This window comes from Onychomys torridus, chromosome 8, assembly GCF_903995425.1.
Source record: "Onychomys torridus chromosome 8, mOncTor1.1, whole genome shotgun sequence".
NCBI classification, from domain to species: domain Eukaryota; kingdom Metazoa; phylum Chordata; class Mammalia; order Rodentia; family Cricetidae; genus Onychomys; species Onychomys torridus.
The window spans coordinates 16,089,775-16,114,012 of record NC_050450.1 but is presented as its reverse complement, the minus strand read 5'-3'; the positions used below and the strand labels follow the sequence as shown (position 1 = coordinate 16,114,012).

Sequence of the window (24,238 nt, the reverse complement as noted above, 5' to 3'; positions counted from 1 at the left end):
GTGAGATATCTCTATTATTAGATAACATTTCACCCTTCTGGAGTCTTTGATGGAGCTGAACACTAAAAAGTCATAGTTAAAGTTTTCCTTAATTGTGATAAAAGGTAAATTATACATAAAACTTTATAGTCACAAAGAGAGATAATAAAATATTTTCCCTAATTTTGCCAAATACAAATAGACTGGATATTATAACTGTAATTCTTAGTTGATAACTGTTTTTGTTATGTATATAGTTTTACTATGTTAAGGTTAAAACTCTCCTTTTTAACTAGACAAAAAGGGGAAAATGCTGTGGAATAATCCTTCTGCACACTATGAATATATGTTGCTCTCATTGGTTAATAAAAAAGCTGACTGGCCAATAGCTGAACAGGATGAAGTTAGGTGGGAAAGCCAAACTGAGAATGCTGGGAAGGAGAAGGGTGGAGTCCAGGAGCAGGAGATGAACATGCCATTCTAATAAAGGTACTGTAAATAAGGAATATAGATTAACTTAAAATGTAAGAGATAGTTGGTAATAAGCCTGAGCTATTGGCTGAGCATTTGTAATTATTATTCACCTCAGTGTGTTTATTTGAGAGCAGCTGTGGGACAGGAAAACTCCACCTACATGTGTGTGTGTGTGTCTATGTGTGTGTGTGTGTGTGTGTGTGTCTATGTGTGTTTCAGCATGTGTATGGAGGTCAGAAGACAACCTTGGGTGTTGGTCTTCACCTTTCACCTCATTTTGAGGCAGGGTCTTCAGCTGTCTTTCTGCTGTATTCATTGGCCTCCAACCTCACCATACATGCACTGATTTACAGACTCAGGTTACCAAGTCCGGCCTTCTGTGAGCTTTGGAGACTTGAGTCCAGCAAGTCTTCATACTAGCATGGCAAGCACTTTTCCCACTGAGCCATCTCCCTAGCTCCCCAGGCCCTTCAAGCGGTGCTGGAGATTGAACCCAGGTGTTAGTGCACGATAGGCAAACACTCTACCAACTGAGCTCTACCCCCAGCCCGAGTTTGCTTTTTGAGACAGGACCTTCTATATCCCTTGCATCCCCACAGCTCCCCATGTAGCCAAGGCTGGACTTGAACTCTTGATTCTCCTGCTTCCACTGGAATTACAGGCATATACCACCTCACCTGACCCAAACCGCTAATTTTAAAAAGAGCAGTTTTGGGTATGGGGGATGGTTCAGAGGGTAAAGGCACTTGCTACCAGGCCTCATGTCCTGAGCTCAAGCCCTGAAATCCACAAGGTGGAAGGAGAGAACAGATTCCTACAAGTTGTTCTCTGACCTCTACTCCTATGTTGTGGTATGCACTCAAATGAACACACACACACACACACACACACACACACACACACACACACATATTCTCATAGGTGTGTATGTACAGACAACACACACACACATGCATGCATAAGCACACAAATAAAAAAGTAACAAAATATTTTTTAAGAGCCATTTTATGTTGTACGGTCTTCAGCTTTTTTAATGCTGGAGATGGAGGGACAAGACATGCAGCTCTGGCCAGGCTTCACTAAAAAACCACAGAATATTTTTGCTCAGCATTAAGCTCTAGTACGTGAGCCAGCCACGTACATTGAATAGGAAGGAATTTAAGCCACAGGCTTACTCCTGGCTTACTTCCAAGAAACTAGAGCAGTTGGGAATATCTGCTTCCAGAGGCAGTCCTGCTGGAGCGCTTCCTGAGACTGGGATGTGGGATTGTCGTTGTGTGCAGGAAGCAGAGGGCCCTGTTTCTGTTCCCTAGTCTGGGGTACAGGTAGGGAAGAAACCTTGGTCTACCTGTAGAGTGGCCTTGACTCCCATGTGTATTACCAGGGCCTTTCCTGGCCTCTCTGTATGGGACCCCTTGCAGACTAGGGAACTTGAGAGTTTTTTGTTCTTTTTTGTTTTCTGGACTGGGCTTTGCTACACAGCTCAGACTGATCATGAAACCAGCATGCAGCCCAGGCTGCTCTTGAACTTGATAGGCTCCTGTTGGCGTTGCCTAGGTGCTGGTATCCCAGGCTTTCATCACTGTCCTGGCTCAGTCTTTCTTTTGTTGTCTTGAACTCAATGTGGGTTCTGGTCAGAAGGAGACACACACAAACTCTCTTTGCTGTCTCTGGCCTTGCTCTGCCCCCATCAGAGGTACAGTCACCTTTGCCAGAGACAAGGACCATGAGGTTGTTTGCTCCCCATGTCACCTGCCCTGGAGGTAGCTCCCTGCACAGATGGCTGTCCACCCTCCCCGGGGACTATGTTCCTTTGCCCACCTTGGCTTCCTGAGGACACGGCTCACTCCATCCCTCCATCCCTCCCTCCATCCATCCATCCATCCATCCCTCCATCCATCCATTGATCCTTCCTTCCTTCCATCCCTCCATCCCTCCCTCCATCCCTCCCTCCCTCCCTCCATCCATCCATCCACCCACCCATCCATCCCTCCATCCATCCATTGATCCTTCCTTCCTTCCATCCCTCCATCCCTCCCTCCATCCCTCCCTCCATCCATCCATCCCTCCATCCCTCCATCCATCCATCCTTCCTTCCTTCCTTCCTTCCGTCCGTCCGTCCATCCATCCATCCATCCATCCCTCCATCCATCCATCCCTCCCTCCCTCCATCCCTCCATCCCTCCATCCATCCATCCATCCATCCATCCATCCATTCATCCTTCCTTCCTTCCATCCATCCATCCCTCCATCCGTCCACCCACCCATCGACTGGGGATGGTGGAGCTTCCCATGACTGATACCTCAGAACATAGTTTATACCAGACTCTGGGACATTTCAGAACTGTGGCGGCAGTGAAGAGCCTGTCCCTCGAGAGCTCACTCTAGGGCTGAAGTCTAGGATTCTCATGATGAGACTTAATTCTCTAAGTGCCTTTGCACCAGGTGGGCTGTCCCAGTTAGGGTTTCCATGCTGTGATGGAACACCATGACCAAAAGGCAAGTTGGAGAGGAAAGGGTTTATTGGCTTACACTTCCATATCATTGTTCATCATAGAGGGAAGTCAGTACAGGAACTCAAGCAGGCTTGGAACCTGGAGGCAGGAGCTGATGCAGAGGCCATGGAGGGGTGCTGCTTACTGGCTTGCTCAATCTGCTTTCTTATAGAACCCAGGACCACCAGCCCAGTAACAGCATCACCCACAATGGGCTGAGCCCTTTCCCATCAGTCACCAATTAGGAAAATGCCTTACAGACCTGCCTACAGCCTGGTCTTATGGGGACATTGTCTCAATTGAGGTTCGTCCTCTCAGATGACTTTAGCTTGAGTCAAGTTGATATAAAACTCCAGCATGTGGCCAAACATTTGTCTCCAGATACATTCCAGGCCCAGGGGCCTCTGGCATTTGCTCTTTGAATGGAATGGGACCCCCTGGCTTCCAGTTCCTTCCAAGTTCACAAGACTTTGAATCTCACTGAGATGGTGCTTCTGGCTTCTCTGTGGGTTGCCTGGGCCTTCTGGCTAGAGGGTCCTGCAGCCTTCCTCTGGGGACACATCTCTAAGACCAGGCTTACAGGCCTGTGCTGGCTCCTCTGCAGGAGTGTTTATCTCTGGGATCACACCTCTTCAAACCCCCAAAGTTCTTTCCCAGCCCCATGCAAACACTCTTGGGAGAAGAACCTTCCACTCTGTTTTCTAAACCAAGTTGGCACACAGGTAGTCTTTATTTCTCATTTAGGAAATGCAAACTGTTCCACCCGTACCCAGGGCACTCCATGTCACCCCACCGGTTGTGGATGAAATGGATCAGATCCCCACACTCCTCAGAATTCAGCTTTAACCTTTGCCTGGGTAGGGGGTGTGCTATGGATATATCTCAGTTCTGAGGAGCTGGTTGAACATCCAGAAGGCCCTAGGTTCCATCTGAAGCACCATAAAATCAGAAAATCAGTAAATAAACCTGATGGAAAAGACTGCTCCATGAGATGGGGTCTAAAGCTTTGGTTCTGCTGACTGAGAAGGGATAGTACCTGATGCAGGAGTCATATTCAGAACCCACAGACTAGAAGATTTGAAAAATCAGCTCCATTTACAAAGTGGTCAAGGCTTTGCCTCTTCCTTCCCTCCCTCCATTCCTCCCTTCCTTTGATATTTTCTGGTTTTAGACAGGGTCTCACTCTGTGGTCCAGGCTATTGAAGGTTTGTCTGCTCCAGCCTCCTGCGTGCTGGTGTTATAGGGCTTGTACCACAGCCCAGCTCCTCCCCCCCCCCCCCCCCCCCCCCCCCTCCCTCCTTTTCTCCCTTCTTAGTGCAATGAAGGGTCATTTCTATTTGGAAATGAAGGGTAGCAGTTGAAGTGGACTTCTTTCGGCTGGTGCCACACTCTGCGTGACAAGCTGAGCGGCTTTACCATCCTCAGGATGTCCTCATTGTCCTATCACCAGGGCTGACAGCAGCCTGTGAGGAGAAACAGCTCGGTCCATCCGGAGGAGAGGAAGTTCAGGTTGCCATGATTCATCGGCTCATGAGCCAGGAGTTTTCGACACGATCAGAATCGTCTTTGGGGCCGGCCTGTGCGGAGTGTGCAGAGGCCAAGGCATTATTGGCAGAAAACAAGAGCAAAATTAGCTGGCGTACTTTCAGTCTCTGGCTGCCTGCCAACATTTCCTTCAAATGCGAACGTTCTTATTTTCATTCTGGAAGTTTCTGTCAGGTTTATTGCAAAAGAAAGGGTGGTGAGTGGACAGGAACAAAGCGGGAGTTGCTGAGCTGGAAGGAGCCGTTTTTTAAATCAGCTCTCCAGAGCACACTAGTATGTGTGTGCCTTTCTGTGGAGACACCAGGTCCCCTTCGTGCAAAATTTAATCCACATCAGAGACAGCCATATTTTATGACCCAGCTGGGTCTCAATGCATGAGTGTTTATATGCGTGTTTAATAAGTTGGAGTATGTCTGATATGTGTCGAGGGCCATTGAAAGGCACCAGTGGAAACATATGTGAGACAGATGAATGCTGAACTCACCAGATAATGAACATCCTAACGAATTTCACTGACATCAAATTTTATGTAACTGTAAACTTTTGAAAACCATGAAATTAAAACGAATGGCTCACAATGGTATAAAAGTGACTGATTTGGTTGGAAAAAAGGAGTTTCCTAGCAAAAATAATTCAGTAAAGTTAAACCAAAACTAAAACACTTTTTAAAATATGTCTGGATTTTGATGTTTACCCACAGATCCTTCCCAACTTATGAGAACCTGATGAATAAGACCTTTTATTCTCAAAAAGGACATTATGGCACTGATGCACTGGCTGCCTCAGTTGGAGGATCTCTCCAGATCAGGAGAGGCAGGGTGCCGTAGTCTCCAGTCACACAGAGAGGGAGTCACCAGGTTGAAAAGTGATCCCTCCCATGGCAGGATTCTGTTTAAAGAGAAGGTGTGGGGGCTTAGAATTGTGACTCAGTTGGTGGAGTGTCTAGCATGCAGGAAGCCTAGGGTTTGGTCCCAAGCATTACATGTGGCATGGCTAGGGTCCCAGCAGGAGGGGCACAGCAGCAGGACCTCCTTAGCTAGGTAGTAAGTTGGAGGAATGAGGTGGGGAGGGAGGGAGGAACGGAGGGAGGGAGGAACGGAGGGAGGGAGGGGCATACACAATTTGTCTTTAGGGCTAAACCCATAGCCTCCCCCCCCCATCCTAGTCAAGCACTCTACCATTGAGCTAGATCCTTAGCTGAAATTCACTCTTTTCTTTTTTTGGTTTTTCTTTTCTTCTTCTTCTTCTTCTTCTTCTTTTTTTTTTTTCTGGAGCTGAGGATCGAACCCAGAGCCTTGTGTTTGTTAGGCAAGCACACTACCACTAAGCTAAATCCCTAACCCCATTTTTTTTGTTTTTCGAGACAGAGTTTCTCTGTGTAGCTCTGGTTGTCCTGGAACTCATTCTGTAGACCAGGCTGGTCTTGAACTCTGAGATCTGTCTGGCCTCTGCCTCCCGAATATTGGGATTAAAGGTGTGTGCTGTCACTGCCCAGACACTCTTTTCTTAATAATTAAAAATAAAAAAGAAATATTTTAAATTATGTGTACTTGTGTGTGGGTATGTGCATATAAGTGCAGGTACCTCTGGAGGTCAGGGGTATTGAATCCCCTGGAGCTGGAGTTCAAGGCTTTGTGAGCTGCCCAACATGGGTGCTGGGAACTGAACTTTCCTCTGGAAGAACAGCACTTCCTCTTAACTGTTGGGATGCCTCTCTGGGTCCATTCTTTCTGTCTCTCCCCTTCTGTTATTGAGGTTGTTTTTCCCTATGTAGCCTCTGGGTGGTTTAGAACCCAGGCTGGCCTTGAACTTGCAGCAATCCTCCTGCCTCAACCTCCTGAGTGCTATGACTACAGGAATGTTTCAAGATGCCCAACTGGATTTTTTTTTCTAACTAGTTGTGCTAAATTAAAACAAAACGAATAAATAGACAAACAAAATCACCAGCGTTCTCTCAGAGAGTGATTCCCAGATCCTAAATGGTCTTATAATAAAAACCTGGAGCCAGATATTGGGGTAAACGCTGAAAGATCAGAGAGAGAAAGGAACAAGCCACAGCCACGTCTCACCTCACCAACGCCTCAGCCAAAAGTACTGAGCTCCTGTCTCCTCCCACCTTATATTCCTTTCTCTGCCCAGCCTCCCTAGTGCTGGGATTAAAGGCCTGTGTGCCTCCCAAGTACTGGGAGCAAAGGCATGAGATTCAAGTGCTGGGATTGACGGTGTGTGCCACCACTGGCCGGCTTCTATGGCTAACTAGTGGCTGGCTTTGCCCTCTGATCTTCAGGCAAGCTTTATTTGTTAGGGTATACAGAAAGTATCACCATAAGAGAGGACCTCTCTTTGCACTGTGTTTGCTTATCAGTACTGTGCTCAGTATTAAAGGCTACTCACCTAACAGTCTTGTCTGGGAACCTAAACCTCTGTCACATCACAGAAAACAATCTGATTCTTGGGCATCGAAGGTTGGTGCCTCATTTTCAGCATCTTCTTAAGACCCAGGGAATTAGCAGTTACACTTCTAGGTGAAAAGTTTGGGAAACTGGGCCAATGAATAAATACTTACTTTGGATCTGTACTGTTATTGAAACATTTTAAAATATTGGAAAAAGTGAGCAATTAATCTATTTCTGCTTCAAGTAGTCCAGAATAAGCCTAGGTTGGCTCCTGTCTGTGGCTTGGTGTTGAACAAGCCCCAGCGAAGTTGGACGCAGCCGAGCAGTGCAGAGGTGCATGTCACTGAACCCATGCAGGCTGTCTTCACTCCTGCTGCCCCCAATTGTATTTCCATACAGCTTCCTGCTGCAGGAAAGGAGCCCCCGAAACTCACTCGCAGCGTACAAAAGGAGGTTCTGAAAACTGGGAGCTAGCTACACGTTCTGGACAATCTTGCTCAAGCAACGGGAGGTGAGGGTGGCTCAGCATGTGGGCCGGTCAAGTGCCACGTGCCCCGACTAGAACTGGGTACACCAGGGCCAACCACCAGTCCACCGAGTCCAGTGGACTCCTCCAGCCCCCAAGGCCCTTCCGCTTGGTGGGTTCGAATGCAACCACCAGGCTGTGTCCCTCTGTACTTGTGCTGAACATACACGGACCGAGTCATGCTTATGAGCTGGTGTTGGGTTAAAAAGACATCTCAAGAATCTTACAAACAAATTGTCTGGCCAAATGTCTTCCATTACATTCATTTTTTTCTATCTGAAATTGCAACTAGTCCAAAATAAATCAGCAATGAAAATTTGAATTTAATTATAATGTATTTTGAATTATTTTTCAAGATTTTCTGGATCCACAAGTGCATGATTTTCTCTGATTTGAATATACAATAGATTTTAGGGCTTCAGTAATGAGCTAAAGATAATTAGAGTTCTTCTAGGTACACAGAGAGCTCAGTATTTCACAGATATATTCTTTGTGTTTGAGGTTGTCAGAGCACAGCAGTGTGTGTGTGTGTGTGAGTGTGTGTGTGTGTGTGTGTGTGTGTGTGTGTGTGTACGTGTACATGTACATGAAAGTAAGTGTATGGAGGTCAGAAGTCAACACTGAAGATCTTCCTCAATCCCGCTCCACCCTATCTTATTTTTCAGACATGGTTTCTTGATGAACATAGAGCCATCATTTGGCTACACTGGCCAGGGTGCCACCAGGATCCTCCCGTTTTCCTCCCTGGCACGGGGAATACAAGCGCATGCTGCTATCCCGGCTTTTTCTGTGGGTGCTAGATCTGAACTCACTGCACATGCTTGCAGGGAAGGCGCTTAGCCCCTCCGAGCCGTCTGGCCAGCCTCACTTCCGCTTCTTTTTAAATTACAGTGGTATCCCGAAGAGCGAGTCTGACCACTCATCAAAATGGAGCAGAGTCTCCTCCACACTGGGGTGTTGTCCTCGAGACAACAGAGTATGAGAAGCAGACCAAGGGGAAGAGGAAAAGGCGACTTCCAGAAAATGGTGATTTAAAAAAGAGCTACTCGAGTTGATGGAACAGAAAGTTTATTTATAATCTTCTGTCATTTATTTAATGACAAGAGTGTGCAATGCCCATAGATGGGAAGTCTCAGTCAGAGTGTACAAAAATGCATTTTACAAAACACAATCACCTTGTCCCCTCCGGCAGCACAATAAGACACTCTCAACACTGACAATGTCATGCTAGGCAACTTGTCAGGACCACACCTGATGAGGTGCACACCACAGTGACCCATGTGCCCTGAGTTATGGTATTGTGAGGACAGGTACAGGTGGAAGAGGTGACTGGATTATTTTAGGCTAAAACCCAATAGTACCTATGAGAGAGAGAGAGAGAGAGAGAGAGAGAGAGAGAGAGAGAGAGAGAGAGGAAGAGAGATTATTATTTATTATTTAAAAAATTTATTTATCTATGTGTCTGACATGTGAGTGAAGGCGCTCTCAGAGGAAGAAGAGGGTGTCAGGTCCCTCGAAGCTGGGGTTACACACAGTTGTAAGCTGTTTGATGTGGGTGCTGGGAACTGAACACAGGCCCTTGGCAAGAGCAGGCTGTGCTCTTAACCACTGAGCCGTCTCTCCAGCCAAATACAGGGATTTCAAAGAGGAATGTTAAGGCTCTCATTTTCTGTTCATGCTTATCCATAGCACCATTAGTACTTTGGTTTAATGTTGTGATTAGAAAAGGTGTCCATGGGGCCATGCCTGGTTGTACCTGTCTGGTGACTTCTGACTTGCTCCAAGCTGAGGTGCAGGACTCCAATCTGCTGAAGGGTAGAGCTCGGTTGTATTTTCCTGGATCAAGTGCCCTATTATGCATCTACATGCAGACTTGCCCCTTCTGGCTCTGTCACAACTCTCTCCCAGCTTCAAGGACAGCTGTGGCTTTCCTTGGTGGAGCTGAGGAGTTCTTTGCTTAAGTTCCAAGCTATCTTGAGGGCTGGCCTGGGCTGTATATATTTCTCCTGTGCAGATTCAGAGCTCCCAGTAGGTCACAGTGGCAGCTTCTTCTGGCTGACTTGAGGACTGGCAGATGACTTTCTGGAGGGCTTTGGGTGAAACAGAAGTGTGCCCAATACACATGGGAACTTATGGGGAGTAAGTCTCCACCTGGGCCATGAATACGGAATAGTCCTGGAAAATGTTGTAGACACAGCAAGAGGTTCACCATGAAGCCTAAGGTAGCCAGGGTTGCTACTGCACATGGGAGGTGGGGGCTGCAGAAGAAGCAGAGGGAGACTGTCGGGTGTGCTTCTGGTACTGGCGCAAATCTAGAAGGCTTGAGCTGAGGTTACCCTCAGGGTATTGCCATAGATGCCGGTGAGGAGGCCCAGTGTTTGCAGTTGTGAGAGAAGACACTGGCTAGGAACACAGGCCTTTTTCTTGGAGTTCTAGTAACTGTTGCCAAGCAAAGGCCAAATGTCGGATAGCTCCCTAGCCAGGCCAGGCTGCTTCTTGCAGCTCACATGTCTGAGCCTGCTGTGATTCTGCTAACACATGGACAGTTGGGTAAGGAGAAGAGTTAATGTGGAAGGGAGCTGAAAGGGTGGGAATGGCCCACTGTACCAGCCACAACGACAACAACAAGGTTCCTGGAAGAGTCTGGATCACTGTCCACGAGATCCATGCAAGAAATTCACTGTCTTATCTGAAGCATTTTAGGGAAAGTATGCTTATATTCTAAGTTATCTAGATGACTGCTTTTAATCTCATTAAAAAAACAGTGGTTGTACCCTCTCTTCTTAAGTTTTAATGCTCTGAAAAGTCACATAACTAATCTTTCATTCATTTAATTCCTGTGTATATTTGTGTGCATGGATGTGACAGAGCACATGTGTGGAGGGCAGGGAACAATTTCTGGAAGTTGATCCTCTCCTTCCATGTAGGAAGGATCTAGGCATTAAGCTCTGGTCCTCAGGTTTGGCAGCCAGGCCCCCCCCCTCCTTTTTTTTTCTTCTTGAGACAGTCTTGCTGGCCCTGGAAAACATGATACCCATTACAGCCAAGGTTGGCCTCATATTCATGGCAATCCTCCTGTCTCAGCCTCCTGAATGCTGAGATTACAGGTCTGTGCCACCACAGCATGATAGAAATCTTTTTTTTTTTTTTAAATCAATACTGCAGAACGTGAGAACAGGGTCTGCCCACACTGTTGCTAAGGTTTAGCTGATGCGCCCAGTCCAGACAGGGGAGCAGCAGAGGAGATCAAGGAGGGCAAAGGCAGGTGGGTAAGTGGAGGACGGGACATGTCCTGAGGTTCCATGCAGGAAATGGTGTCCTTGAGACAAAGATCCAAAGAGAGGGCGAGAGCAAGAGTGATTGGTAGCTAGCTTGAAACCTCAAGCGTCCTGTAGGACAATCCAAAGAGCGGTGGGGACAGCTAGCAGGTGGTCATGAGCACGTGGAGTGCAGATAGCTGCTCAGGTTTGTCCTGGGGGACAATGTCTGTGAATGAAATGAAGCCATGGTGCTCTGAGGTGCGGTGGAGAGGAGGTTTACTGAGGGTTTGAGGGAGAGTAGAGGCAGGGTACCTGAGAGAGTCCAGAGTGAACATGCCCGACAGACTGAATCTGGCCATGTGGGAGAAATGGGAGGGGAGAGCCAGAAGCCAAGAGCCCAGGAGATTGGGAACCAAGAACAGCCGCCTGCCAAGAGGCAAAAAAGGACTGGTACCCAAATTGCTGGGGTTATATAGGAATTAGAAATAGGAGAAGCACAGCCCAGCCCCTGGGCTGGAGAGTTCAGGGTAGGAGCAGGGTATTCTAGCCAGGAGGACACTGTAATACGTAGGGACTGAGGGAGACTGGCAGCCAACACACACACACACACACACACACATATTTGATAAGTAGGCACCTCAGTTAGCCATTTGTCCTGAGTTTGAGACCTAACAACCTGTGCCTAGGGATCCGGGAGCAAATAGCCGGGCCCCACTTTATTCCCTTCACTGAGCACGTCAAACCCCTCCCTGATGATGGCAACTTCAAAAGAGCATCCAGACCCTTCTTCCTTCCTCATCCTACCCAACCTGGAAAGGTAAAGCTGCTCTGTGGTGAGGAAAATGAGACTGAGGCAGGAAGATCACAAGTCCACAGTTAACCTGGTCAACATAGCAAGATTCAGGCTGGCCTGGGATTCATAGCAAGACCCTATCTCATTTTCTTTTAAACCTGAAGAAGACACTTGAGAGCAGTTTTTCAGGAAATGTCTCTTCCCTATGTCTGGGAATGTCTGGGCCTAGCGGACACCTGTTCAGCAGCGACTGTTTTCAAGGTGGGAGAGGCTCTTATGAGTGCTCTGTCACCCCTGACTCACTCCAACAACACCAACATGAAGTACTGCCTGCTAGTCTAGTCACCAAGAAGGCTCCACTTTCAGTGGCAGACCCACTAAGGGTTATGGATGACACTCAGGAGCCCTTGGGAGATGTCAGTCAGGAATCTGTGGACATCCTCTGTGCTTCTCCAGGTATCTGAGAGTCTGGGACAGCCATCATGAAAAGCACTTTCTACTCACAGCTGCCTCTCACCAGTTCTCAGGAACCATAGCAAATCAAGTGACCTAAATCAAGGAAGCTCTGGAGCATCATTTGGCACACAGTAGGCACTTAATAAATACGGGATGAAATTTATTCATCTCTTACAAGAAATTTAACTAAATTGATATTCATATGATGACAAGTTGAGGGTCCTCAAATATATTTAAATTACATACATAAAACTATAAATTATAATGCTGAAAAGAAATTATGTAACTGTATTTCCAAACTGGAGTTTTTAAACATGGTGGCGGCTTCACCTACAAGTCAGAATTAAAACTCATTGTTCTTCTGGTTATTGCAGGTGAGGGATCCATGAGTTTGAAATCTTACACAATATCAAGAAGGAGGATTTTGTTTGTACTCTATATGGAAGGGTGTGTGTGTGTGTGTGTGCGTGTGTGCGTGTGTGTAGGCCTGAGGCTGGTGTTGGGTGCCTTCAGGGTCTCTCACTTGACCTCAGAGTTCACTGTTTTGGTAGCTTACTTTGGGGAATCCCTGTCTCTGCCTCAAGGTTGTGCCAGGATTACAGGAGGGCTGCCATACCCACTCAGCATGTCTGGGGATCAGAACTCTGGTCCTCATGCTTCAAGGTAAACACTTTCTGGCTAAGCTATCTGCTCAGCCCTAGAGAGTTGATTTTTATGTGCATTTTTATTTACAAAGAAGAGGCCATGGCTTTCATCAAATTATTGAAGGCTTCTGGAGTAAAAAAGCATAGAATATAAAAAAATCTACTGCTTTTCATAAGTGAGATTTCAACATCAGACATTTGGATTGCTTAATTCTGGTTTCCATAGACTTGCAGGCCCAGCAGAAGAGAGTTCCACAGGCTTAATTCCTCAAATACAAACAACTCTTTAGAGTCAGGCTTTTACATTTTTTTTTAAAAAAAGACATACACACACACCTGGGATGATTTTAAATGTACATGTAGATAATATGCAGATATGAACACCCATTTAAAATCACTCCCATTCACTTCCTGGTTCCTCCAGTGAGCTTCTTTTTCCAGGTCCTTGGGATCTGTTGCAGGTGGCCATAACAATCATGTGTAATGGGCAGAGAAAAGCAACCATGTGCAAAAAAGATCTTAGATGAAAGAGAAACCACAAATTATGTGTTGTACTGCAAAGATTAGAGACCACCTTTCTTGTCTGCAAAGCTGTCTAAGTCCCCAAGCGTCCTTTGTAGCCTAACAGCCTAAGAGCCATGCTCCTATAAGACCTTCTGCATATGAGGATTCTTGCTCCCTAGCTAGGGAAGGGCTCCTGGGGAAGCACACAGTACCTACCATTGGGCAGAAAAGCACCCTGGTCCTTGAGATGTACTTGCTCTCAGTGGGTCCAGGAGACAATGGGTTTCTGCAGGCTGATAGACAAGTGTCTGGAGGCCACATACTCCTTGCCCTTCCTAGAGTCTACAGTCTAGGATAGTTCCTTTATGTCTTGACATTGCTCACTAACACTTGACCAACCATGAAAAGCCTTCAGGTAAAGAGATTCTCCACCCTGAAAGAGCTATGGTTTGGTTCTGGATTTAGAGGCACTACAAACCTTTAAAGTTATGTACAAAATGGCATGTGAATTTTTCTGGGAGGAGATTCTGTTACTTTAAAAAACAAACAAAGCCAGGGTCTCACATAGCCCAGGCTGGCCTTGAACTCTATGTAGCTTAGTCTGATGTTGAACTCCTGATCTCACTGTCACTATCTCCTAAGTAGCAGATAGCAGGTGTGTTCACCAAGCACAGTGAGTTCTTCTAGGTCCCATTTCAGAATCTGTTAGTTTCAGAACTCACTGTGCTTGGTGAACACACCTGCTATCTGCTACCAATCACCGTGAAGTACATGCTTCTCAGGCTGCCTTTTCAGAAAACCTACTGGGTTTTCTCAGTCAACGTCAACTCCTTCACTAAGATGCTGCATGAGCCGGGCGGCGGTGGCGCACGCCTTTAATCCCAGCACTCGGGAGGCAGAGGCAGGAGGATCTCTGTGAGTTCGAGGCCAGCCTGGGCTACAGAATGAGTTCTAGGAAAAACCCTGTCTCAAAAAAAAAAAAAAAAAAAGATGCTGAGTGAAAAACTCCTAATGAAGTAGGGGAATTGTCAAATGTACAATGTGCCTGACTTTTTTTTTTTAAGATTTAAAGATTTATTTATTTATTATGTACACAGAAGAGGGCACCAGATCTCATTACAGATGGTTGTGAGCCACCATGTGGGTGCTGGGAATTGAACTCAGGACCTCTGAAACAGCAGTCAGTGCTCTTAACCTCTGAGCCATCTCTCCAGCCCCAATGTGCCTGATTTTTAACTTTTAACATTCTGTATAAAAATAAATATTTCTCAACCAAAGTTAACTGCAGTAGGTGAATTAAATAATTGTAATAATATTAATAATAATAATAAAGCCCCAGAAACACAAAAAAGCATAATTTTGTGGGTTTTTTTTCCCTATTTTTAAAGCCGTGATGGGAATAAAAAGTAAATCTTCCTGTTTTGGCCACAAGTTGCAGAAAATACAAGGGGTGGGAGGTGGCTGGCCTAGTCTGAAGTAGTATCAAGCTTTTCAATGAGGAAATACCAAGCATCAAAGTTAGGTTTTAGAATATTTTAATATCCATTTTTTTCAGTGGATGCATTTTGAAATTCTTAGAATTAACAATTTTAAAAGAGCAGAGCAAAGGAAACATGGAAACACAAACAGTTGGTTTTTGCTGATTTAATTTCAGGTTCTAGGCATGATGCGGATTTTCAAAACAACCAATGGAAAAAAAACGCTGACCTTGAAAATCAAGAAATTCAAATGCAGACTTTTCTTTGGAAACTACAAGTGACTATAACCCAGGTGATGGTTGCACACTGCCTTTGGCTCTCTGTGTCATGTGCAAATGTGCAGATGCAGTCCCCAGGAATGAAGCCAGGGTGGAGGGAGCCATGCGCAGGTGTGGTCAATCTGTGGGACTCGGTCAAGCAGTTTAAGGGTTTATAACTGATACTCTATGTTCATTTGCGTGGGACAAAATTATGTGTGCTTGATCATACAGATGTATAAAGTTGATCTGAGCTGGGCCAAGAGGGAAAGGGAATTGCAATGCAAAGCAACTATTTACACACATTCAGTTCCGGAGTATTGCTTCCTGCCCTAGGTTCCTAAGAAGTATTGCCACCTGAAGGACACTCCAGTCCACTGCCTAGAAGCCCAACTGTCTCCAGCTGTTTGTTCAATGCCAACAGCCCAGGCTGCACGGCAGGTGTGCTGCAGAGCCGTGGTTCTGTGTTGAGGTATGCTTTGGGACAGGGAGCTGGAAAGCCCTCAGGGGCCTTGCACCCTGAAAAAAGAATGTCTGCACTGGTTCTTCAGGAAGGCTCAGGGTGTTTCAGACCATTGCACTCTGTGGGAGCTGCCCTTCATCCAGGGCTCTGTTTGCACAATGCCTAACTGGACCACCTGCTCAAGGTCAATGATTCTCTCCAACTGCCTTGCGGGTCTAGGGTTGGGGGGGGGTGGGCTGGGAAAGAATCACAAACACATTTGCAGCAGAGAAAGGAAGAGAGTTTGGGAGGGAAGATGTGTGCAGAGATGAACTTGGCAGAGCACATCTTGAACCAAGACTGCAACGACACTGACAACCAGCTCGCTCCTCCAGTCTAGACAGCCTGGAGGTGGAGGACAGACTGACTGACACTCAGATAACGAACACCCTAATACTGACTGGAGGAACCCCAACATGCCCTAAATCCCTAGTACAAGGAAAGAATCAGGTAGTGTTTTTAAGAATAAAATCTGTGGCATTGTACAAGAATACATTCTTCAGAAGCAAGAGGTATTGTCACAACCATCCATTCTTCGTGTTGGAAGACCAACAGGGAGCCAACTGGGAGGGGAAACCTTCCGGTCACTAAGAACACTCTGGGTCCTGGCCTGGCTATGATGCTTGGGTGGCCATCCCAGGTGTCCCCAGGGGAGTGGCTGACTAGAAGTGCATCACCTTGCTAGCATCAGCAGGTCCTGTCTGTCTCTGGGAATGAGTACAAGGGACTCAACTCAGAGGTGAAATCACACAGTGAGGTTTACCAGTGCGAGAACACACCACAGGGCAGGCATGCAGACCTCCAACAGACAGAGCTGCTCCTCAGTCGTCTCTGAGCTGCACACCAGCGTCACCTGGAAGAACGATGGCATCGGGGTAACTGTAGCCTGAGTTCCATTCAGCAGAAATTTGAGACTCGACATGGAAAGACACAATTCTGAGCAAGGTTAGCCACCAGGAACGTGAACACCGTTCTCCTTATTGGCTCCGAGTCTGCTCTCTGCATCTCCTTTGGCATAGAGATGGCTCTGCTCCTTGGTGTGCCGCAAGTAGCCTCTTTCGAGAGTCTGAATTGGCCAGCAGAATTAAATCCCACTACAAATCAGCCTGTGCAGTCCAACAGTGGGAGGAACGGACAAAAGGTCTGCAGAATCCTGCTTGGAGCTGAGCAGTTTGACTCTGGATCCCCACAAGGGGAAGCAGCACCCTGGGTGGCACCTGGGTGGCACCGTAGGCCACAGTGGATGAGACATGAAACATAGAAGGATATCTTGTCATTGGTCTTCTGTGTCCTTTGCAAGCTGCCTTGCCCACTCCCTGTTTCCCTCCACCAAAACTATCCAGTGGCCCCTCCCCATAATACACATGTTTTGATAAATAAATAAATAAATAAACGCAACCCTCAGATGGTTGACTGTCTCCCTCAGATGAGTCGGCTTCTGAGGCAAACATCTTCGCTCTTGGCTGGAAGACCCCTCTGTGGAGGTTCAGATGAAAACACAGCTTTGAGATTCCTGAGGCCTGGTGTGTAAGCTTGTGCCTGGTGTGTAAGCTTGTGCCTGGTGAGCATATGACATTTTGGCCTGCGTGCAGATGAGCCCCTGAAACTGCCCAGTGTTGGGGGCGGAGAGGCCCATTCATGGGCCACAGGAATAAGGGCCCAGGTACCCCGAGATGCCAGAAGGGGGCTTGCTGAGCTTCCTAGTCCTGCCCCCTTTTTATAGCCCCTCCCCCAGATGAGTTACTGGCACTTTATGTCAGATTCATAAATGCAAGTGTGTGTGCGTGTATGTGCTTAGAAAGGCCAGGTGACCCAAAAACACTATTACATATATAGAAAAAATAAACTGGAAAACACTGTATGAGAAAAAAAAAGCTTGTGAGAAAAGGCAATAAAAAAACGGTATCTTAACCACAGCTTTTTTTTCCCCCCTAAAGAAGTCAAATAATACCCAGGGCCATGATTCCACCAGTGGCCTCAGCCCTAGACTCAAGGCCAAACCCTGAAGGCACTTATATTCCTCCACACCGCTGAATGGATCCCCCAGGCTGGGGGCAGGCTTCCAGGAAAGGGAGTAAAGGAAAGAAGAAATGGGTGGGAATGGACCCTGAATAACTGTGATCCACACAGAGATTCGGGCTGAAATGACCACATGACACCACATCCAGGAGCAGACACTGAGGTGCTGGACAGCATGCCAGCCTGTCAGTACAAATATTATTGTGTTTGGATGAACAGAGCACCTCGGCAGCACTCCACGCTGCCTCATACACTCTTTGAGACATTGAGCTTGGTGAGTTCATTGGCTTCTTCTACTCCTGTGTCTTCACAGTCATCCTTTTCTATGGCTTTTCCAAATCGAAATCTTTCTTCAGCTTTGACCGGCTCTTTCCAGGGTCTCTTACAGGGCAGGTGCACATCCTTGGCCTGTGTGTTATCATCAGAGCCCAAGGAAGTCTTGTCTGAGTACTGAACAGAAGGCACCAAGTTGGCAATCTCATCCGTGGGAGACCGTCCAATGCTGCCATCCACCTGGACACGGATGTCTGGGGAGATGGACAGCTGGTGCTGGGGCACAACCCCATTGTCCATGCACTTTGGGTAAAGGTAGGTCTTCATTTGCCCTTTGCCCTTCACATTCACAGTCCCTCGGTAGTCAAAGTCATAACCCATCTTGCTCAGCACACGGTAGCTCTCTTCGCTCACCTGGATGCGGCATTCAACACCAGTGGTGTCCATCCTGCTGGCAATGTTGACAGTGTCTCCCCAGATGTCATAGAGCAGCTTGGTGGTACCAATGACACCTGCAGTGAGGGGTCCATGGTTAAAGCCAACCCTGAGCTTGAAGTTGAACCACAGCATATTATTGTTGAAGTCATCCACCACACGCATCATCTCCTTGGCGAATTCAAAGAGGATACGCAGATGCTCCTGTGGGTGGCCACCCTCCTGGCACTGGGCAGTGTTCAGCCCCGACGCTGCCATGTATGTGGCCCCGATCGTTTTGATCTTCTCGATGCTGTTATAGTCCGGTTTGCTCAGGAGCTCGTCGAAGTCACCTATCAGCTCATTGAGGACCCGGTAGCACTCCTTGCCCCCTTCATACTTTTCTTCATAGAACTCACTGAAGTTGACGATGCTGGCGAAGATCACTCCTCCACTGTCATGGTTCTTGGAGTAGGTCTGGGAGACTTTCAGCTGCTCAGCCACGTGGTAGGGGATGATGTTCCTCAGTAACCAGTCAGCCTGATCCCTCATGCTCTGGATCTTGGTGCGGTGCAGATCCGCTTCCACATCCCCATGGTAGTGCAGTCGGTAGCTGACCTCGAACTCTCGGTTCAGGAACCAGACCAAGAGGAGCAGGAGGAAGAAGGTGAGGATGAGCTCTTTGCCTATGAGGCTGGCCGGCCTCCTGCTGTCCTGCAGCAGTGAGCTGTTGCATGGGTTCCTGTTGGCACTGGGGAGCAGAGAGATAGAAATGACGTAGCTGCTCAGAACACCTACGAAGGGAGTGCCCCAAACCCGCTCAGAGAGGGAGCACTCCGCCGAGTGTGACTGAGTACCACCCTACTAAGGGAGTGCCCCAAACCCGCTCAGAGAGGGAGCACTCCGCCGAGTGTGACTGAGTACCACCCTACTAAGGGAGTGCCCCAAACCCGCTCAGAGAGGGAGCACTCCGCCGAGTGTGACTGAGTACCACCCTACTAAGGGAGCACCCCAAACCCACTCTGAGAGGGAGCACTCCGCCGAGTGTGACTGAGTACCACCCTTGACACCCTGAGGCCTGAAAGCAGCCTGGTTATTGTGCAGGCTTCAGGGACGCTTTTGTTTTATTTACATTTGATCTGGTTTCTTGAGATCAGGTGTCATACAGCCCAAGCTGGCTGTGAACTAGCTATGTAGCTAGAGGCTGGCCTTGCATTTAACCTCCTGTCTCCATGCCCACAGGATGGGATTACAGGCCTGTAGTGCTAAGCCCAGCTGTAACTGTTCTTTAAAAGAACTCATTAGATTTAAAAAAAAACAAAAAACTTTTCTTTCTCCTCAACTATTTCTTTTGGAAAAATCTCAACTTTATGGAAACTTTGAGTTTCATAAAACAAACACTCAGAAGCTCTTCACCCGGGGATGTGACATCTGTTGAATGTTGCCTTTCTGCTCTTCTTCTCAACAATACAACATACAAACACACACTGACACACACAAATACTTTTCCTAAACCTTTTGAAAGTAAGTTGCTGGTCTAACTTTTTTTTTTTTTTTTTTTTCGAGACAGGGTTTTTTCGAGACAGGTAGCTTTGTGCCTTTCCTGGAACTCACTCTATAGACCAGGCTGGCCTCGAACTCACAGAGATCTGCCTGCCTCTGCCTCCCGAGTGCTGGGATTAAAGGCACGCGCCACCACCACCCGGCTGGTCTAACTATTTTAGTATGTATTTCCCAAGACAAGGACATTTCCTTTTGTGACCACAGTACCATTACTGTACCCAAGAAACTGAATATTCTGGTCTATTTTCTTAGATTTCTAAACAACAGACATCATTTTACAAAGACTATATATACTTTCTCTGTTCTCTACTCGTATAAAAGTTTAACAAAACACATTCCCCCATTCTAGTTAGTTCTGCTTTACCAGTCAATTAAGACAATCTTAGCATTTTCAAAAAGAGTATGAGATGTATACACTTAAGGGTATATTTGCACATGGTAAGAAAGCCAATCAGCATACAGAATGGAAGTCTTTCCTTTGAGGTAAAACACACAGAGCTATTTTCTCACAGCTATAAAGTAATCTAATATATGGATCACCACATTCATGAGGGACACTGTAGTTAGGATGAGAAGTAATGTCTCAGGGACATTCCCATGTGCTCATCTTTGCATATACCAGGATTATTGGATCATTTCAAAGTTTCGCGTTTAGAACTTAATTAGACATTCCCCAAAAGTCCTCCTCTTAGTGCTGGAGATTGGGCCTGGTATGTAGGCAGGGGTTCTCTCTCTAAGCTATGGCGCTAGCCTTCCAACTGCTCTCCTGGAGGCTGCACTTCATTCCCTCTGACTGATAACTGAACCTTCTCCAGAGGGCCGGTCTCCTGCGGGGACCACCATCAGAAGCCCTGACACTGAGGACAGCATGGAGGGCCACCTTGTCCTTTTTTTTTTTTTTTTTTTCTCTTAAAGGCAGGGTCTTATGTAGCCCAGGCTGGCTTGGATTTGCTATAGCTGAGGCTAACCTTGGATTTCTAATCCTCTTGCTTTCACTTCCCAAGTGCTGGGATCATAAATATACACCACAATACTTGCTCAGTTTTTTTTCCTCTGTTAAAAATATTGCATGCTCAATCATAGAAAATGTGGGGAAAAGGCAAAAATGAAAACACCAATTCATCCACTGTCCTACTACCCAAGTCAGTTAATGTTACCATTTCCTTTTTCCCTCCCTCCATCCTTTCTTACCCCCTCCCTTTCTATTTCCAACAGAACTGTGGCTGTTCAGTTCATATCAGTTTTATAAGTTAATGCACTACTAAATTGCCCAAGGTAGGTTGTTAGAGTTTATGTAATGATGGACTTGGTCACTATGTCAATATAAATGGATAGAAAGTTGATATCCTCAGGTGAGATGGGTCTAGGGCACAGAAACCTTAATTCCTTAGCCACACTATTTAAGTTTTATTGTTATCGCTGACATAAGGGTGCTGTAAAATATTATTTTACAGTGTTTTACATTTGTTTATGCTATGGAACATTTGTTTAATGATGCAAAGGTGTGTTGCATTTGTTTAACTCTGTGAAGCTGTGTTACTGTGACTGTCTAAAACACCTGATGGGCTAATAAAGAACTGAATGGCCAATGGTGAGGCAGGAGAAAGGATAGGTGGGGCTGGCAGGAAAACAGAATAAATAGAAGGAGAAATCTAGGAGGAAAAGAAGAAAGAGCAAGAGAATAAGGAGAGGAAGATCCCAGGGGCCAGCCACACAGCCAGTCACAGATTAAGAGTGAAAGTAAGCTGGGTGGTGGTGGTGCACGCCTGTAATCCCAGCACTCGGGAGGCAGAGCCAGGCGGATCTCTGTGAGTTCGAGGCCAGCCTGGGCTACAGAGCGAGTCCAGGAAAGGTGCAAAGCTACAGAGAGACCCTGTCTCGAAAAAACCAAAAAAAAAAAAAAAAGAGTGAAAGTAAAGTAGGATTTACAGATGTACAAGAAAAGTAAAAGTCCAGAGGCAAAGGTAGACGGAATAATTTAAGATAAGAAAAGCTGGTAAGAAGCAAGCCAAGCTAAGGCCAGGCATTTATAATTAAGAATTAGCCTCAGTGTGTGATTTACTTGGGAGCTGGGTGGCGGGCTCCCCCAAAAGAGTAAAGAGAAAAAGCAACAATAATGTAGGGGTATTTTAAAATAATAGGTTTAGGAAGGCCTGGTGGCACACGCCTATCACCCTAGCACTTTGGAGTAGAGACAGGAGTGTCAACAATGTGAAGTTATCCTTGAGTACACAACAAGTTCAAGGCCAGCCTGGGCTACACAAGATCTTATCTCAAAAAAAAGAAAGAAAGAAAAAGAAAAAGAAAAAGAAAAAGAAAAAAAAAAAGAAAGAAAGAAAGAAGGAAGGAAGGAAGGAAGGAAGGAAGCAGGAAAGGAAGAGAAGAAAAGAAAGATGAACTTGAGGCTACTGAGACACTCCCAAAGCACCATCCCAAAGGGACTAGTCCCTTGGGCTGCTCTGGTAGGACGACCGGAGAGATTGGGGGCTTTGGGCAAACCACACCTTCTGCCAGGTCTTGGTTTCCTCCTGTTGTAAACCATGAAGACTAGCTGGAGTGTGGCCAAGTCTTCTGCATTAGGGTTCAGAGTACAGTGCTAGCTCTGCAGGGGAGGTCATCATCCTTGGAAAGGCCTGGGCTGGCAGTAGGGAGCTGGGATTGGGGAGGTTTCAATTATCCCTGGGTGATAGCAGCCAGTGTATGGAGGCTGCTTGCACAGGCAATGCAGTTGATGCTGAGCACTGCTTCCCTTCAGGCTGTGTATGCAGCTGCTATGAGAAGTCAGGGCTCTGTGTTGTGACTGAGATCCTCTAGGGCTCTCACGGCTCATGGGGAGGGGGCTCCTGAGAGAAGCTTCTCCTTCTGCTGATCCTGTTGTCTTTTTTTCCTGCAATATGCTGAACCCTGCAGTGTAGCTGTTGGCCTGGGGACCTGGCATAGGTTTCACAGCTCAGTGGTTGGGAACCAGGACAGAGTTCTCTATGGTAGGACACCCCAAGGTTATTTATTTTACTTATAGCATTGAAACAAATGACAATACCTATGACTCAAATGCTAAGCAAAGGGACCACTTTGTTTAACTCACTAAAACATGTTTCAAGCCAGCCTGAGGTTCTCTGGCTGGCTTTTAAGCAGAGGGGGGAGAGGGTCTGGGCTGGAGAGAAGCCAGCCCTGTCTCCTGTGGGCAGCTTGCTGGTCTGAGGCTAAGTTTCATTTTGCTTTTCCCAATGTTGTGCGTTGATGAACAGCCCCCTTTAGTAAGTACAGCAGGCTTAACATTAACTGCTCTAAATCTCGGTGGGAGAAACGGGCGACAGTACCAGGTTTTCCATAATCAATCTTGCTCTTCCTCCTCACTTGCTGGTCTCAAACTCGCAGTAATTTTCCTGCTCCAGTTTCCTGAGGGACTGAACTTAGGTCAAAAGACTTAGCAGCAAGGACCTCCTGAACTTTCTCATTGGTCTACATCTTTAAAAAATCTTTATTACTATGTGTATCATGGTAAGTGAACGCAGACACATTGCACCTCGCATGTGTCTAGGTCAGAGGACATCTGGTGCTTTACTTGATGAACCATTTTGTCCTGTACCGAATTTTGTTCCATTAACACAGGGTCTCATGTCGCTCAGGTCTTGGAATTAACTCACTATGTAGCTGAGGATAACTTGAACTTTGGATCCTCTGGCCCCCACTTCCCAAGTGCTGGGATCATAGGATATGCCATAACAACCAGCAATTTTTATTCTAAGATAGGTGGGCAAAGGTAGCCTATCCCAGTTCTAAATTCAAATAGCAAAGGTCAGTTTCCAAGAGGAGGGAGGTCTTTTTGCACGTTAGTGGTACTGGTGATAAATCTCTACCACTGAGCTGGTCCCAGCTCTTTAGCTGTCATTTCCATTTGGAGGCAGGGTCTCAGAAACTTGCTCAGGCTGGCCTTGAGCTTGCTCTGCAGCCCCGCAACCTCTTCTGCTCTCTTGGCCTCCTGCACAGCTGAGATTAGAGGCCTGCACCATCACAGCCTAGTCCAAAAGAGGAATTTGAGATGAATAAATGGGAGAGTCCACATAGGACTGAAGACTGGGACACTAAGCCGTTAATGGAAGTTACAGTAAAACATACTAAAGTCTATCACCACGCAAAAGAGAGTTTTTAAAATAGAAAGGGAAAAAACCCAAACAAACAGAAAGCCACTTGCAGCTCTGAGCAGCACGGCTGGCACCTGTAGCATTCAGGGACTGTAGGGCTGTAGATACTGTGCTGCACTAGCACGGGGCTCAGCCTGCACAGCACTAGCAATCCAGGCCCCAGCGACACGGCTGGCATCCTGTTACTACTTTTTGAGACCCAAGTGAAGCTGAGCCGAAGATCAGTGGAGGTCACTGGCAAGCTCGATTCCCAGGACTGGGGAGATGTGGCTACTGTGACATCTTTCCTCTTTGGTGAACTCTTTCTGTCTGTCTTCTGTGTGGGCTTTTGTTCCATGAATGTTCTCCCTGCTTTCATCTTCTTTCCCTTCCTCTTTGTCCTTCATTCTCTTCCTATTTATTACTGATAAGACTGGAAAATTACCAGTCTTAAGAGGTATGAAAATTACTACTTTTCTAATTTTTATAGTTATTTACTTTTACTTTTTGTGATGTGTGTCTGCATGCATTAATAC

The 24,238-nt window shown here is 46.6% G+C and overlaps 1 protein-coding gene across 1 annotated transcript in view; it reads right to left on the bottom strand.

Annotated features, from left to right (window-relative positions):
* Positions 1-14,314: 14,314 nt before the first annotated feature.
* Adcy9 (adenylate cyclase 9) overlaps positions 14,315-24,238 on the bottom strand; it is a 131,089-nt gene continuing 121,165 nt past the window's right edge. The window contains exon 11 of the mRNA XM_036195690.1: positions 14,315-18,766. Within this exon, the coding sequence (XP_036051583.1) occupies positions 17,575-18,766 (1,192 nt within the window). The 3' untranslated portion in view covers positions 14,315-17,574. The remainder of the gene's footprint in view (positions 18,767-24,238) is intronic.